Below are 17,648 nucleotides of genomic sequence, written 5' to 3' on the forward strand. Positions count from 1 at the left end.
TGTAGCAGGTTAAACTCCTACCTATCCAGAATAGACCCAGACATACCCAACGTATGTCCGGCATGCAACGAGTCTCCGCATGACTGTGACCACCTCTTTGCATGCCCAACCGACCCCACCCATCTAACACCCTTTTCCCTCTGGTCCGACCCCGTCGAAACAGCACGTTTCCTGGGCCTCCCGTTAGATGACATCGACGAAAACACAGATAGCTATCACCATCCGAACGGGGACTGATAACCGTTAAAACAACAACAATAGGTTAATACAGGATATAACTGAATCTAAAGTAATTAAAATAGTCGGAGACCGTATAATATTGTACATATATCTTTGGCGTTTTGTCATAATATCTTAAGACAAACAATCCTATATGTCGACATTAACGACTTTGCGTAAAATCTATTGTGTTGCGTTTTTAGAAATCATGTTTAACCTAATAAGAAGATGCACTATTTCTAAAGATGAATTACACAAATTAAAAAAAAGAATAATTTTTTTTTAATAATATTTATATTGTTTTGAAAATTAACCACATACATAAGTAAAAAAATTAAAATATTTAGTTCATAACAATTCGCTATCTTTTTATATTTATATATTTAATATTGACACCTGTCGTTAATAAAAAAGGCCAGCACTCTGATAAATTAAAAATAAATCTTGTTATCTATCCCCAAGAAACGTGATGTTTCGTCGGGGTCGGACAGTCAGATGAGTGGAGTTGGTGGCAACTCAAGCTCAAGAGTTCGCCTTCACTGGAAGAGAGTCGGTGAAGGTTCTGATGGCTCCACTGTGAATGCGCGGCGAACGAAAATTTAGCAGATAATTTTAAGTATATTTAAGATGTTCTGTAAAACGACATATTTCACATACTTATTATTTTTTTTAATATGTTTTATTTGCAGTCTTTTTTTTTTTAAATAATAAGCAAAAACATAATTTGACTTATCCAGTGATGTCAATAATAATATACAATATTCATATCAAATGTTCTTATTTCTAGTGCTTATATTAACAAATTTAATACTAATATTTAATACCATAGTAATATATCTTATTAAATATTTATTACTTAAGGGGGTATTCTGGTTTAGAAGCCCGAATTTTAGGTATTTTTTTTGGCGCGATAAAAAAATGAAAAATTATTTTAACATGCTCTTTTACATGCTTTTTATTGATGTTCGAAGAATACAAAACATAAATAATATAAGAAAACAAATTAAATTTTAAAAAAATGCAGGTCGGCGAAGTAGAGACTGATGAAACAATGTCCTGATGAAACAATTGTCCTCATCCTTTCCGTGGCCTAGAAAGAAAATTTTTGAGAAATCCGTGAAGAGTAAAAGTGTAGTTATCGCACTTCGAAACGTTTTTGAAAATTTCGTATTTTCTCTGTTTTTTGTGGTACGGAGTTAAAAAAAAAACTATCGAAAGCTCTTCTTAGGGCGACACTATTGTATAAGAAAGCTCTGTGTAAAATTTCATGTGAAAAATATGCAAAAAAAAATCGGTTTTTTCGAATTTCTACACCAGAATGCGCCCTTAATTCCTAAATGGGAGATTTTGAATATGTTGTCTTTTGAGTCTAGTAATTTCATTGCTGTCATCAATAACATGATTGCCAGAGGATTGTCATGATAACTGATTCTGTGTAAATATGCTGTACTAACTCTTTTAATCTCAGTTTTAACAAAAGGCATATTAAGATCTGAATGAATTGCTTTATTTGTTATAAACCAAGGGGCGTTTGTAATTAGTCTTAGGGTTTTTGACTGAAATCTTTGTAAAATTTCAATATTTCAATTACTAGCAGTGCCCCAAAGCTGCACACCGTAGGTCCAGAGAGGTTTTAGTATGGCTTTATAGAATAGAACAGAATATTAATTGAGGTAATGCACCGCGACCTAAGGTCTATTGTGCCCTCTCCTATATCACATGACCTCTCAGAGCCCCAGCAGCCTGAATAGTTCTAGGAGTTTTCCGGGCGCTAGTGAGGTGATGTGATCTCTGCTGATGTAAACAGAATCCAGTGGTGTTTCCTGTTCCAGGTCGCAGAATCGGCAGTTGGCACAGGAGACCATGCCCATGTTGGACTGGTGCTTCCTGAGCTTACTTTGCCCTGTGTAGATTGCAACGAGGAGGCGGAATTTTTCACATGGGGGAGGTTGTATCCTCCTAGAAGCAGCTTGGCGTGGCGCATACTTGCTGCCTGTCGCCAGTGCCGTTCTCTCTCCACTCTCTCCTCCGTGCTGAGCAGCTCTTTAAGAGTGTGGGGTCCTACCGCTATGTATGGCTCCGGTCCCAACATCTTTGACGYTGCTGCAGTGCGGGCCAGTTCGTCGGCCTTCTCATTACCTTCTACTCCCTTGTGCCCTGGTACCCACATTAGGTGCACCCTCTTGCACAAGGACAGGGGGTTTAGCCGTTCTACGCATTCCTCGACTAGAAGCGATTTGGTCTCCTAGGATGAGATCGCTTTTAGCGCCGCTTGACTATTACTGAGAATAGCTATACGCTGATTGCGATAGTTGAGGCTGAGGTTGACTTCACCACACTGACAAAAATATCTAAAACTTCTGCCTGGAAGATACTTGGGAAGCTGCCCATAAGTATGGACAGCTTGGTACGCGGTCCCACATAACTGCCCCAATACCTACCGGTGTTTTTGAGCCATCAGTGTACCACTGAATGGTGCTGTCTTCCAGCAGCCTTTCCAGCGCGAAATCACTCCACACCGTCTTGCTGCCTAGAGTGACTTTGAAGTTCTTCTTGAAGTTTATTTTCTTTGTGGTGTTGTCCTTAGGGAGGAGGGCTGGCGGTGTGCTCTCCGCTAGTTCGTCCATCTGTCTAGAGGACATTACCTTCCCTCTTCCACAGACTTCTGCTGACATTAGCAGCATGGTGTACTTTGCTGCTAGCTTGATCACCTGATGCAGCGGTGTGAGCTCTAGTATAACTTCCAGTGTCACCGTGGGTCATGTGCTCATTGCCCCTGAAGCACAGACACATGCAAGTCTTTGCAGCTTTGACAGTCTCCGAATCACTGAAGACTGCGATGCTTTGGTAGCCCAGGCAACCGCTCCATAGGTGACGATAGGCCTTATAGGCCTTACTATCATGGTATACAGCCATCTAATAATAATTGGCTTGCATCCCCTGCCGGCCAGGCGTCTACAAATCATAAGTGCTCTAGTTGCTTTGGACAGCGTTAGGTCCAAATGCCTGCTCCACCCTAATGATGAGTCTAAGGTGAGGCCCAGGAATTYGACCTCCTTAGACATTACCACCTCTGTGCCTCCAATTGTTAGGGACCTTAGGCCCGGAAGAGATCTCCGCTTAGTGAATGGGATCACGGTGGTCTTTGCTGCGTTTATATTTAGCCCTACCCTGTTGCACCATCCTTTCGCCAAGTTTAAGCCCCTTTGAAAAATGTCGCAGAGAGTGTTCTCAAATCTGCCTCTCGTCATTATGACAATGTCGTCCGCGTATTCTTGACAGCGGATTCCATTGCTGGTGAGAGGCTCGAGTAGTTCGTCTACTATTGGGGTCCATAACAGAGGGGATAGTACTCCACTTTGTGGGCAACCCCTTGTGGTGCCAAGGCGAATCCTACTTTCTCCCACTGTTGTTTCTGCTACCCTAGTGCGCAGAAGGGCTTCYATCCATCTGCGTATCGGGGTGGGTACGTTCCTTCTCTCMAGTGCCTTGATAACGCTAGTGTGAGATGCATTATCAAAGGCACCCTCAATGTCTACGAAGGCACAGATCGCAACCTCGCCGTTATTCAGCGAATCCTGCAGCTCAGCCGTGAGTTGTTACAGAGCAGTGTTTGTAGATCTGGCCGCTCTGTACGCGTGTTGTCTGGTATGTAGGGGTGCGATCTTCAGCGCTTCCGATCTGATATGGTTGTCTATTACTTTCTCCATTACCTTCAGCATGAAGTATGTGAGACTTATAGGCCGGAACGATTTGGTTAGCGAATAGTCTTTTCTCCCTACTTTGGGAATGAAAATTACTTTTGCGATTCTCCATGGCTCAGGGATATACGACATCGCCAGGCTCTTTCTCATCAGCCCTAGCAGGAGGCAGGAGAATATCCATACCTTACTGCAAAAGGGCCGGGAAGACGCCATCTACTGACTGAGTCTGCAGTGAACGGGTTTCTTGCAGTCAGCCAATCTGAGCGATCTGGCCTACGTATGACCGAGGCTGGATTTAGGTCAGCTTGTACCGTCCCCGGGAAGTGCGTTTGTAGGAGTGTTTCCGCGTTCTCCTCCGCGCTTGTCGAATGGTCCCCTCGTTTCTTTTTAGGGATAATACTGTGTCCGTCTTGCCCTTCGACAAGGTCGAGGAGACGCTATCACAGAATTTGCTGAAACTGTTTGTCTTGGCAAGCCTAATCTCTTTGTTATAGAATGTTATGTGCCGTTTGTAATCCTCCCAGCTGCCTGTGCGCTTGGCTTAGTTGAACAACCTACGCACCCTAAGTCTAAGAGCTGCGAGTTTACTGGACCACTAGGGGCAGATTATGTGGCCGTCTCTCCCGGAAAGTATGTCGAAGACGAAGTCCGATCCTTCCTTGTCCTTCACCTGTACCGCCACTAGATCTTGCGCTAGAAACTCTGAAATACAGAAAAAGACTATATCGGCTCTAACGACTACACAGGAGAGGAGTCTCTCGCTAGAGAGATCCCAGATTACCTTGCTTCTTCTAGAGTTGAGGCCTCTTACCTCTCCTTTTGAACACCCAAGGTTCCTGGATTAGGAGGATGCTCAGGTTATCCGAGATGAACCTATTCACGATGACAGCCGAGGCTGCCGATGCGTGATGCAGGTTCACCTGAGGCACTTCCATGCCGGCACTGGAGCCTATAGTATAGGTTCGATGAGAGACAGGTCCTCGTCCTCGATCTCTTCATCAACCTGCATCTCCAGCCCTTCCAGAAGCTCTTGGGTGAATGGCATGCCTTCCTGCTCATTGGGGAGCTCGTTGCTCCTGGTTCCATCCGCGGCGGTGGCCGCAGCCTGCCCAGCCGAGTAGTTGGGGGACTCGTTCCGCTCTTCCGAAACCACATCGGCAGTCGCCTCATGCGCTGCTGGGCGGGTTACGGGTGGAGCAGGTGTCGCGGTCCGCCCCGTCGTGGGTTCTTGGCTCGTCGCCGACGTTGCCTTGGGCCTCCATGGCCTCACTACAATTTTGCCGAACCTGAAGTTCAGCCTGAATCCCTTTTGCCTTATATACTTATAGGATTCATCGCCTATCGACATGTTGAGGTTCCACCCTGCACCCTCAACGCTGCCTGCTACGACCCTACGCACGTAGCACGCGGAGGTGCTTAAGCCACCGTTCTGCTTACCCACCAGATTAAGCACGAGTTCGTGGGTTTTATCTGCGCTCCTCGTGAAGAATGCCACCATGTTATGCAGTTGTGGTATCTCCTCGCCTCTCCGTACACACAGGGCTGGAACCTTCCAACCCTCTAGCCTTGGCGCGATTTCCATCAGCAAGATGGCCGACCTCTCCTCCTGACAGTCGACCAGCAGTATACCGCCCTTAAAGAAAATGCCATTGAAGGCGCCAGTATAGCCTTTGCCAGGACATAGGGCATTAACTATGCAGTCTTGGAGAGCCGTCATCTGTTCGGACCCTAGGGCCTCCGCTGGGTAGTTGCAGGGCAACACTGCCATCCGGATGCTCTTAACAGTCTCATAGTACTTCCGGCTGGCGGTTCTCGTCGGTTGCTGGTTGGGGTTGGAGCACTTTCCACTAGCTTCCTGTGGTCTGTCTCCACATATTCTCTTGGGTCTTGGTGGTTCTTGGGGAGTTATATGGCCGCTTTTTCTTTTCTCCATACGGCTCGGTGCCTCTTGGGGCGCCGGCTTTGCTACGCTTCGTCCTTCCGACAAGGCTGCTTTAGCTCGGCGACGCCTTTGGTTTCTGCGTCTTGTTGCAGACGAACCATTGGCACTAGCGCGTTATGCATTATTAGGAGAGGGATTTCTCATCCTGCTCCTACTCAGAGCCCGCTTTTCCGCTGTTTCCGGTGTCATGCCGTCCTGTAGGAATCTGAGGTACCACTTGAGAGTGGCTCCGCTCATTCTCGCTCTAGGTGGGTCGTCATGACCTCCTGGTCGTCCTGGCTCCGGGGTACATGGAATGTTCCCTCGTTGTCGTTTTCTTTTACGCTCGCCCCTTGATTCCACTCTCGTGAAACCACCCTCCTCTCCGCAGTCGATCCTGCTCGAGGGGGTTGTGGGGCCGGCGCTCGCGCGATTTGCTGTGGTCACGGTTGACACACTACACTGAGTGCCGCTACAGGAGGGCACGTCGTCGTCGTCGTGTGCGTGCTCCTCAAAGAGTGCTCGCTCTTCCGACGACAAGGCATCCAGGAAGCTGAACTTTCGTCTAGCTCCTGGGCCACTCTTGCTCGTCGTACTAGCGCTTCCGCTGCTGTTAGCCGTCCTTGCTGTGGACGTTGTTTGTTGTTGTTGTTTTTATTGTTGTTGATCCATCTTGTTCTTACGACCGTTTGGCCCTTAATGTGAGCCTCCCGGTCTATTCTTAGTAAGGGGAAATCTGAAGTCCGCTGCGCCAGAGCCCCTTGACGCAGTAAGGCCACCGTTACTTCCCAAGGTGGCTCGGTGTTGGGAAGGCTCCGTACGAATACAGCCGAATTTACCTCCTGGCTGCAAATCATCCAACGGGCGCGGGCCGCATAACACCTTGGATTAGGAGGTGGTAGCTCTTGGTCGCCGCGCACATGCAGCGTCTGCCAGCCCTCAGGAGAGATGCTATGCAGCATCACCCCTGGTGGTTGGGAGATGACGTGCTGTGCTGCGGTTTAAGACCTGTCTCTTATACACATCTAGATGTGTATAAGAGACAGGCATAACACCTTGGATTAGGAGGTGGTAGCTCTTGGTCGCCGCGCACATGCAGCGTCTGCCAGCCCTCAGGAGAGATGCTATGCAGCATCACCCCTGGTGGTTGGGAGATGACGTGCTGTGCTGCGGTTTAAGACCCTGCACCACGACAAGGTGCCTACCATTCGCAGAGGTGGCTTTATATAAAGCAATTTATTTTCAARATGTAACGGGAATTTATATTCGAGTCGCCAATACAGTTGTTTGGTTTTTATTTTAAATTGCCTATTTTTAGCTTGTATGTGCTGTTACCATGTTAACCGTTTGTCCAAGTGCATGCCGAGGTATTTAACGCTATAATTTTTAGGAATAGCATTCCCATTTAAAAACAAAGAAGGGCTCGGCTTTACCTGGTTTGAGCACCATCACAATTTCTGTACACTTCCACGAGTAGGGAATTGGTTCAGCCTTAATATTGAATTTTAGAAACATAATTCCATTTTTAGGTAAGTACATAGCTATTTAGCATGAATTTTGTCATATCCTGGAGATTTCTTGTTGTTCAGTTTATCGATTTCAAAACGTATTTCGGCAGGCGTAATATGTTTCATTGGTAGAGATAGTTGACAGGGTATGTCAAGAAATTCTTATATGGCAGCATCATTGTTGCTACTTCAAGGTATTTACTGTACGCATTTATTACCGTCTTTTATAAATAAATTTTTTTAGGTATTTTTAAATATTTTGTAGCATTCCAAATCTTATGATCTTCATTATTTCTATAGTTTAAACTCTCAATATAATCGGAAATTGATTTATTTTTGAAGCCTTTTAATTTTTCTTTTAGCTCCTTTGTGGCTTTATTTAGAGTAGTTTTGTCAATTTGTTTTCTACTGATTTGCCATTTTTTTCGTAAACGTCTTTTACTCTGAATTAATAATCTAATCGCCAATGCAAATGCAATTTCATTCCTTTTTTGGGGAGGGAGTGGCAGCAAAAGCTGCTTCGTCAATTAGATTTGTAAAACCTTCGACTGCATCATCCAGTTCAACTTGAGATTTAATAGAAGTGAAATAAGTATTATATTTTGCGATATCCAATCCTGAAAAACTCCAATTTCACTTTTATTGCTAACAGTTGAGTTGGAATACCTGTGTATACAGCAAAATCTTAAAGGTCAGGAATTTTTAATGGATCACTCGGCCAGTAGGTAAATTATTCTTTATAATGCATTTATAAAGCTCTCTACCCTTTGGATTTGTAGTACGTGAGCCCCACCACGGTTGCTTAGCGTTGTAATCACCTCTTACAAAAAATCTTTGACCGAGAGAGCTGAAGAAACTGTGATTTTCCGTGGTTGTTACAACATGCACAAGATTGTCAAGCTGTTTGTATCACTTTCTAATTGTTTTGTTTTAGAAAGAACTATAAAAAAAAAATTTTGTTTATGTTGAAAACGCTTTTAACAAATATAAATTTATAATTCCCCAATATATTTTATTTCCCCGCCGCCAGATAAGCGCAGTGCCCGAGTAACACCAGTGGTCCACGCCGAAGAGAACATGCTAAGAACATAAAATGATTGATAATATTGAATTTGTTGAATATTGTCTAAATCAAGTTCTTGTATGAAAGTTTGACAATTATCTTCACGTACTGTGGTATGGATTATTTTCAAAAGCAAACGGTATAATCTGTGAACAAGTTGCGCAGATCGAATACCTATAGCCAAGTCGGCTTTTATAAACAAACTTTTTTTTTTTGAAGGGTAATCTATCTTCCCAGGATTCTGCCTTGGGCTTGGAACCTTCCACGTAAAACCGCACCCAATGGAAATAAAACAACAGCCTCGAAAAAGAAACCCCCTTTTTATGACGACCATGGCAAACGCTTTAAAGATAACGATTTAAGGGCATGCACCTGGAATGTCCATTCCCTTAATTGAGAAGGTACCGCTGCTCAGATGGTTGATGCCCTCGTAAAAATAAAGGCTGGCATCAACACCTTTTAAAAAGAACAATGGACTGGACAAGGACTGAGACGAGTAGGTCCTTGTGACTCCTTCGGCGAGTCCTAGTATTCATTCCGGTGGATGAACAGCCTGTTGAATGGTAGTGAAAGCATAACATCAAGAGATTCCCTAATCGATGACGATAGAGCAGGCGCTACAACAAAGCGGCGGATGCCGATTCATCGCTTACCGAGCTATTCAAATACGGCGGCGAAGAACTGTTAAGGAGCATGTATCAACTTCTTTATAGAAGACAAAGGCATGCCCGACGATTGACCGTCGGGTCTAGGTAACCGAAACGGACCTGAATTTTTATCCGGCCAAGGACTGTCAACTCGGCAGAATTCTGCGACTACAACAACCACATTGATCCCCTACCGAGCTATTCAAATACGAAGAACTGATAAGGAGCATGCATCAACACTTTGCAAAATATGGTCGGACCAAAGCATGCCCGACGATTGGAATTTAAGTTTGGTCTTCCCAATCCACAAAAACCCCACAGTCTTTTCTAAATATTGTGAGAAAAGCATCCTCAACATCGCATATAGGGATCTTTCGATCGTATTCTGTGAAAGATTAAAGCCCAAATAGAGATTTATTGAAGTTTCCGCATTGGCTATGGCGAATACCGCATTTGATGGAACGATGAGCTGTATGAAATAAACGACGACGATGTAGCAACTGTAAAAATTCGTATATCGATTTCAAAATATGAGAGAATGTTTGTTACAGTGCATACTATCCGATAAAGAACACTGAGACGTTCCCTTAAAAGACAGCGGCTACACTGGCTAGCTCATGTTGTCCGAATACGCGAAAACACTCCAGCTCTGAATGTATTAGACGCAGAAATGTATAATATTAAATATTTGGGGACAAAGGGCAGTATTGACCTGATTCAACATACATATCATAAATCGTTATGTTAATTGCTTCTTGATTTGTACACAAGAAAGTGAAAGTATAAAAAAAAATTTTAAATTGTGTTATATGCAAAAAAGTTTTTTGTTGTTTTCATAACATTCCTCGCAAATTTATGTATTGTCTTTTATAATTTAATTATTTCGAACATATTTTTATGAATGACATTTGTAAAACATATGCTCAACATAACGTTGCCATATCTGCTTCTTCTTAATTGGCGTAGACACCGTTTACGCGATTATAGTCTAGTTAACAACAGCGCACTTTTCGCTACGTGGCGCCTTCCAACGGATTGGAGGTCTTCATCTCCCTCTGCTTCCCCCGGCGGGTACAGCGTCGAATACTTTCAGAGCTGGAATGTTACCTGTTGGCAAGAGTTATCTTGCGTTGGATTTCCAGGCTAACATTGTTGGTGGTGTTTACGCTGGTTCCAAGATGRACGAAATTATATACGACTTCAAAGTTATGACTGTCAACAGTGACGTGAGAGCCAAGTCGCGAGTGCGAATACTGTTTTTGTTTTTTTTGACGACAGGAGATATTTCGTCTTGCCCTCGGCTCGGAGAGGTCCTTCCCGATCCTGACAGAGCTTTTGGTGTTGGTGTAAACTGATGTTGAACACATCCGTATTAGTTTTGCGGGGACACCAAATTCAGACATCGTGGCATGAAGGCAGCACCTTTTCGTGATGTCGAAAGCAGCTTTGAAATCGACGAAGAGGTAGTGAGTGTCGATTCTCCTTTCACGGGTCTTTTCCAAGATTTGGCGCATGGTGAATATCTGGTCGGTTGTTGATTTGCCGGGTCTAAAGCCACACTGATAAGGTCCAATCAGTTTGTTGGCGGTAGGCTTTAATCTTTCACACAACACGCTTGATAGATCCTCATATGCGATGTTGAGGAGGCTTATCCCTCGGTAGTTGGCGCAGATTGTGGGTCTATTTTTTTATGGAGTAGTCATAGCACACTTAAATTCCAATCGTTGGGGATGCTTTCGTCCGACCATACTTTACAAAAAAGCTTATACTTATCAGCTCTTCACCGCCGTGTTTGAATAGCTCGGCCGGCAATCCATCGACCCCCGCCGCTTTGTTGTTCTTTTAAAATCTTCGAGCATTACCCCTGTCTCTTCGTACTCACGCATTTCTTTTTCTGTCTGCAAATGCATCTCGCTTCCCTCTTCAACTCTCGCTATCGATTCCATCCCGCACGTGCTTTGGTCGGTCGTAACGTTGCGAGGTATACAGCCTGTTTTCTTTCCGCTGYGACACGGCACTCCTCGTCGTACCAGCTATTCTTTTGCACTTTCCGAAAACCAATGGTTTCGGTTGCAGCTGTATGTAAGGAATTTGAAATGCCGTCCCACAGTTCCCTTATACCGAGTTGTTGACGATTGCTCTGAGCGACCAGGAGTGCAAGCCGAGTAGAGAATCGTGCAGCTTCTCGACGTCGAATCTTCCTTCCGTTTGTTGTCGTGCGTGATCTCGGAGCGCACGCACATCTAAAACACTGGAGACGTATCTTCCGTCTATCACAACATGTTCGATCTGGTTGGTGGTTTTTCGATCCGGGGACAGCCAGGTAGCTTGATGTATCGCTTTTGCTGGAATCTAGTACTGCAGATAACCATATTTCGGGCCCCGGCGAAGTCGATCAGCCTCAACCCATTTGGGGATGTTTCATCGTGGAGGCTAAATGTACCAACCGTTGTGCCAAAGATACCTTCTTTGCCCACCCTGGCGTTAAAGTCGCCAAGCACGATTTTGACATCGTGGCGGGGGCAGCTCTCATAAGTGCGCTCCAAGCACTCATAGAAGGCATCTTTGGTTGCCATATATCAGAATAAAATTGTATAAAAATTAAGCATTGACTGTGAAACTCAAATGACTACTCAGTCTGCAACAATGCTTAGCTAAGATTTTATTTGGGCACAAACGGGCTTTAGACTCTGTGGCAACATCTTGCAGTATTAGCATTAAACTGATGCACAAACTCACAGTTAGTTATTCTTGTACAGTCTTAACAAGTTAATTGGAATGCTGTCGAGTTGGCTTCGCCCGTTTATAACCGTTTTGGTTACGTAAATCTGACTCTCGGGTATGCGGACACAGAGTATCTGTGTACTCAATATTATCCAATGTACCAAAATTTTCTTGATCTGAATTGAAATGAATGATGGATGTCCGTCTATCCATGAAAGCGATAGCTTCAGTAAAAATTGAGATATTTTTTTCCAAACACTCTTTCCTTGGGACTCTGAAGTTGTTAATGCACTCTTCTATATTTCAGGAATTTCCCGAATTTAATTCGCCAAGGACTATTATTGCGACGATTTAACATTACTTATATCAGTGAGTTTTTAAAAAAATATTTACAATGTAATTTTATGTGGACGTAAGCTGTCATAGTTGCGTTAGGATATAGTGTCCTCTAATTTACACACATCCTTGCTCTATCAATTATTTGTACTTATTGCCGGTTCGAATCGGGAATTCTGTTATGTATTATACGTTTCAAACATCTAGACTTTAAGTTGCCTTTCTTGATTCCCTCAACGATTTTGGATTTATTTATAGATTGCGACAATAACATCGTCGCACATACTATTCTGAATGCGAGAGTATTTTAAGATATTAATTATGGATGAGATAAAATATTCTTTAGGCATAAGTGTATATATGAAATCTGGGTGACTGTCTGTCCATCCGTCGGTGGACCACTGCCGGGAAAGTACCATAACTTAGAGCTAAATTAAGATATAAAACTCTAGACTATTGGATGATAACCCCGCTCACAACGCATATAACGTTACTGATAAAAATGATTGATAAATGAAAAATTGAATACGCCAGATACCTTAAATTTTACCCTAGAAATGGTATGAGAGGCCTTTTATGTAGCTGGGGTCAAAATTGAATAAAGGACGTGGCACCGCCCACTTTTAGGTGAAATCCGCCAGACCGATTTCTCCCAAGTATGTGACATTCCTCTGACATTCTTATTTTAAATGTGAAAATGGGCGAAATCGGACTACCGCCACTACTTCACACACAACACTATTCTAAATTCCTTTTGATTCTTCCACTTTTCGGTAAACAAATCAGGAAGTAGTTAAAATAACGAGATAAAACTTTGCACGAGTAATGCATTTAAAGTATGCCACCATATGTCTAAAAAATGTTCAAATTCAACAGAAACTGTTCAAGCCCCTAGGCATCGATTTTTGACCCCAGTATCTATAATTGACTTTTAATCGAAAATATGGGTCAATGTGTGAGATGTTTGATAATGGTTTGTCAGTATGTCACAAATGTGTCAAGTCAGACAAATATTTCTCTTAGCTCCCATATACCCAATATAAAGAATTTCGAACTTCCGGGTGAATTGTAAAGTTCCTTGGTTGACGTTTTGCACCTGTCTTTGGTTCTTGCAAGTTGTAAGAGTATAAAATGTTTGACGAAAAATGTCTTCCCAGCGAACATCTTTTTATATTTTAGATCTGAGAGCAGAAAATAGTCGAAAAGGCCCAATTGTCGTTTGCACTGACTTCTAAGGTGCATTGTCTTATTGAAGCAGCATTTGCCTTTTCAAGCCCAGTTTTTGCTTCAATTTCTCTTCCCCTTCAAGAATCAATATTGTATCAAGAAGCAAAATTCCTTTTTTTTCCATTTTTTCACAATAAAAAATTTATTTTACTCAAAATGATATAATTCAAAAACTAATGATCCGACAAATTTTTACACGTGACTTTTAAAGGTTAAAAATAATATGGATATAATTCTAGCAGCGTCATCTATGTGACAGGCCGGGAAACTTTCAATTGATCTGTTCAATTAAAATGTTAAAAAAGTTTCTCTGACTAGCCGTATGCTAGCTATATGGAAATTCGGGCTATACCCAATACCGTTTCAAAGAATTTGTAAAATTGTATGGTATATCAATGACCCACGTGAAGAGCTAAGGCGCTTAGGCATGCTGGCAACTTACAAGTTTATCATAGAATTTGTCATTTTTGATGTTATACTAGCCAGAACGTGGATTAACTCAGCAACAGTGTTTTGATGATTTTAATTTAATTTCTTTCGCTAAAACTCCTTTAAAGACCAGTGTTCATCGATGGATGGTGAATTCAATTGAGGTCGTAGATCGCTTCAAGACAAATTTCGTGAAGATTACCCAAAATCAGTTTTTATTCCGGAAAGTATTGGCGCTGTGCCCAAACTGATATTGTAAGTTCGTTATGACCTATTGTAGGATAGAGAAAACTAGGACATTAAATCTTGCATAAACATTTCAGTCCCCACAATTTGTCAATCGCACAAAAAAGGCTCGTGTTGATTGGTCGATTGAAATGTTAAAATTATACGATAGCGGTGCTTCGAAACACGGCAATAACATCGTAATAGGTGATGAATCGTGGATATACGCGAATGCATACGAAGCAGTACCAATCAAATAGTTCCCTTTTTGGTAAATACTGGATTTATGTCGCAACCATACCACCTGAACAACTCAGAACAGTAAATCCTGAGTGGTATACAACCATTTGTTTTCCAGTTGTCTTTTAAGAAATTGGAGAAAACTAATGCCGTAGACGGGTCACTTTCCACCACGACAATGCGTAGTTTAAGTCATCGCCTGAAACAGCTGTGTGCAGTCCTGAATTGGTATCGAATGACTTGTTTTTATTCCCGTACAGAAAAAATAAACTGAGAGGTCTTTCGACACCTGAAGCGGTGGTTGATGTGCTCAGAACGCATGCTTTGGAAACATCTCAATTAGAGACGCAAAAGTGTTTCGACAATTGGTTCAAATGCATGCTAAAGTATATAGATCTTAATGGAGAATATTAAACAAAAAAATAAAGCGATATTCGATGATTCACATTTGTTGTTGTTCTCGAATTCCGAAATATAAATGACAACCCCCGTATACAACAACAACCAATCAAAATCATTTTCTCGTATGGAGAATTTATTTATATGACTAGAGATCTTCACAAAATTTGGTATAGATTCCAAGCCAACGCTACAATCGTCGAAAAAAATATTTAGATTGGACCACTAAAACATAGATCAGCAAATCAGAATGCTGATTCACATTTTTGTACTTGGAGGGAGAGAATTTCTATATCCAAGCCTTTCGATTTAACAAACGGGCTTGATTGTGGTGCAGATATTGGTTTTCGTATCATAACATTTTTCGTAGATTCGGCGGCGAATATCCTTTAGGTAAACTGTAGTTGATGGGGCCCCATGGCTTTTGTCAAGCCGCTGATATGCGTTTTAAGTAGGATTATAATTGGAATTGAGAATTGAAAATTTTCTTTTGTAGTCAAATAATAGTTGTTTTGGTTGCCACCACGTTTTTATCATCGTAGTTACTACAGTTGCCTTTATTTTTTTCTATTATTTACTTTTGTGAGTTCTTTGTCCTTGGTATACCTTACATAACTGCTATTATAATATATTCTTATTAATAATGTTTTAAACAACAAAATTAAAAGAAAACAAACTTTATAATAGATAAATCATCGACCATTAACCCGAACTAAATCTTGATATTGTTGCTATCTTTGTAATGTTATACATCAATATTTTTTAAGACCCGAGTGCAGCAAGAAGCTTTGACAAGTCTTTAGGAAAGCCGTTTAACAAAGAGCTAGAAAAAATATAATTTTTCTAATTAATAAAAAGGGTGGCGTCATATGCATCCCCTCAGTTGTTACGTTTTGGTACATTATTCATAAATGTATAAATATGGCAAACACTACAATACAATATATTTTAACGTATAATTTATCAACATTTGTATATGTATTTTTTTTTAGATGATCACCCTGTGAATGAAATTGTTGAAATCTGCTCAAAGTCCACAACTAGTTCGGAGGCATATAAGAGACAGAAAATTAATTCCAACCTTCAATTGCGTTTACGTTTAAATCAGCAAACTGTGAATAGCAACAGCAACAAAAACAAGTGTTCTACTGAAACCACCAGCGATTTTCCAGTTAGTTCTCCTTCGAATCCACGAAAACGGACTGCTCTGCAAAAAAGTACTTTGTCAGGAGACGTTTTTGAGCGTAACCTGGCATTATTAACAACGCAAAAACCACAAATGTCTTTGGACGAAAAAATTAACGCTTGGAAATGTGATATTGATTTCAGTGAGGTCGAAGATGTGGATAGTTTTGATGATCTTTTCAGAGAACATGAGGAATTACAAAAAAGAGTTATACAAGGCAAGAAAAATAGGAATGGCGCTTTCAACAGCACACAGTATGATTTTAATGTATTTCGAAATGATATCCTGCCTAGGATTACAACAACGACTCCTTTAATAGCAAAAGATGAGAAAACTAAACCTTCTACTACTGGGACGTTTTCGGCACAACGTCGTATACGAGCAGCTCTCGAATTTGAGTGCAAAAAGCGTCCACAACAACACATGTTAAGAGGAAGAAATACTACCCCTACATTTACATCCTCTTCTGAAAATGATTTGCTTTTATGTCTTACTTCCAAACAAAAATTCAACAGCAATCAACAAAAGCTACACCCTAGAAGTTCGGAGCATGGTAATAAGGTTCTGAATGGAGAGTCTCCGTGTGATATTTTAGAATCAAGAGATGCCACATGTCGCCATTCCCAAATGGCAATAGACGGATATCCGTCGCTTGTATCTCGTCAATTTCGGTCATCTGCAAATGAGGAATCAGTTTTTAAGTTACGCCGCCTGAATAAGGAAATTGGTAAATTCAATGAAAAGAATAAGACAAATTCTCGAGGTCTTATTCAAATGCGTTTGGATTTTGCAATACAAAATAAAAGTCAACAACTCTACGAAAGAAGGAGTCAATTGTTTAAAACGCCTACATTGCCACAAAAACACATGCCGCTACCCGTCCCCACCCACTTACCGACGCCGAACTCAGCTGCCTTAAACGTTTCGATATTAATGTCAAAGAACACGCATAGCTTTAATCCTAGTAATATGGATAAAAACACAGAGTGTCCGCTTCACCAATCAGAAGATAATGAGTTACAAACAGAAATAATATCTACATCGCCACATGAAGCTGATCAGTCCTATTCTACACTTTCCCCAGTTTCAAAAAACCGTATATCTACAAGTACATGTCATCAACAACAAGAGTTTTGCAATTATTTGGGATTGACCGGCATGTCCACTGCCAATGCAGTAGCAAATGCAGTAGCTGAATTGGCCAATTGTAATTTAACTAGACGTTCTTTGCGTGTGCGCCGTTTGAAGCAACAAGAGAAAAGTGAAAATAACCAAAAAATTACAAATTCAAAAGACATTGTATTAGACGATAAGTATGTAGAAACAACAATGGGCGAAAGCTTAAATGCAGCCGAAATTATTGAAAAGGAGAAAACTACGGAAACGTCAGCAAATTTACGGTAAGTGAATTGTGGTAATTGCTATATAAGAATGCAATGTGAATATACAATTATATTTACTTATTCAAGAACTAATTCAACAAAATATCTTATTACGCCCTTAAAATTATAAATACTTAATAAATCTTCCAATCGTTAGAATATAAACTAAACAAGACTGGAAGACTAACTTTTAAGGGATCAATGGTGAGAAAAATTTTCCAGACGTATGTAAAATTTTATATTAAATAAGTAAAGAATACCTATGGACGATATCTTCTTTAATAAAAAAAAAAAGTTTCGAATACAAGAACATAATTTTGAGCGTTCAGTTTATAGTAGGGCTGATATCAGCGGTTCCGACAAAGCTTCTTGGGAAAGTTTGTGTGAACAAATATCTCAAAAAATGCCTAGAAATTATATGAGCACGGCTTCAGGCTA

The 17,648-nt window shown here is 41.4% G+C and overlaps 1 protein-coding gene across 3 annotated transcripts in view; it reads left to right on the forward strand.

The window, feature by feature from the left end:
• The window catches only part of LOC108972795, a 45,264-nt gene that overhangs the window by 1,947 nt on the left and 25,669 nt on the right, over positions 1–17,648 (forward strand). For all 3 annotated transcript variants that reach the window (XM_018939598.1, XM_018939599.1, XM_018939600.1), the window contains exon 3: positions 15,635–17,228. In XM_018939598.1, coding sequence (XP_018795143.1) covers positions 15,635–17,228 — 1,594 coding nt within the window. The remainder of the gene's footprint in view (positions 1–15,634; positions 17,229–17,648) is intronic.

This window comes from Bactrocera latifrons, unplaced genomic scaffold (genome assembly GCF_001853355.1).
Source record: "Bactrocera latifrons isolate USDA-ARS-PBARC rearing strain unplaced genomic scaffold, ASM185335v1 scaffold_426, whole genome shotgun sequence".
Lineage (NCBI taxonomy): Eukaryota > Metazoa > Arthropoda > Insecta > Diptera > Tephritidae > Bactrocera > Bactrocera latifrons.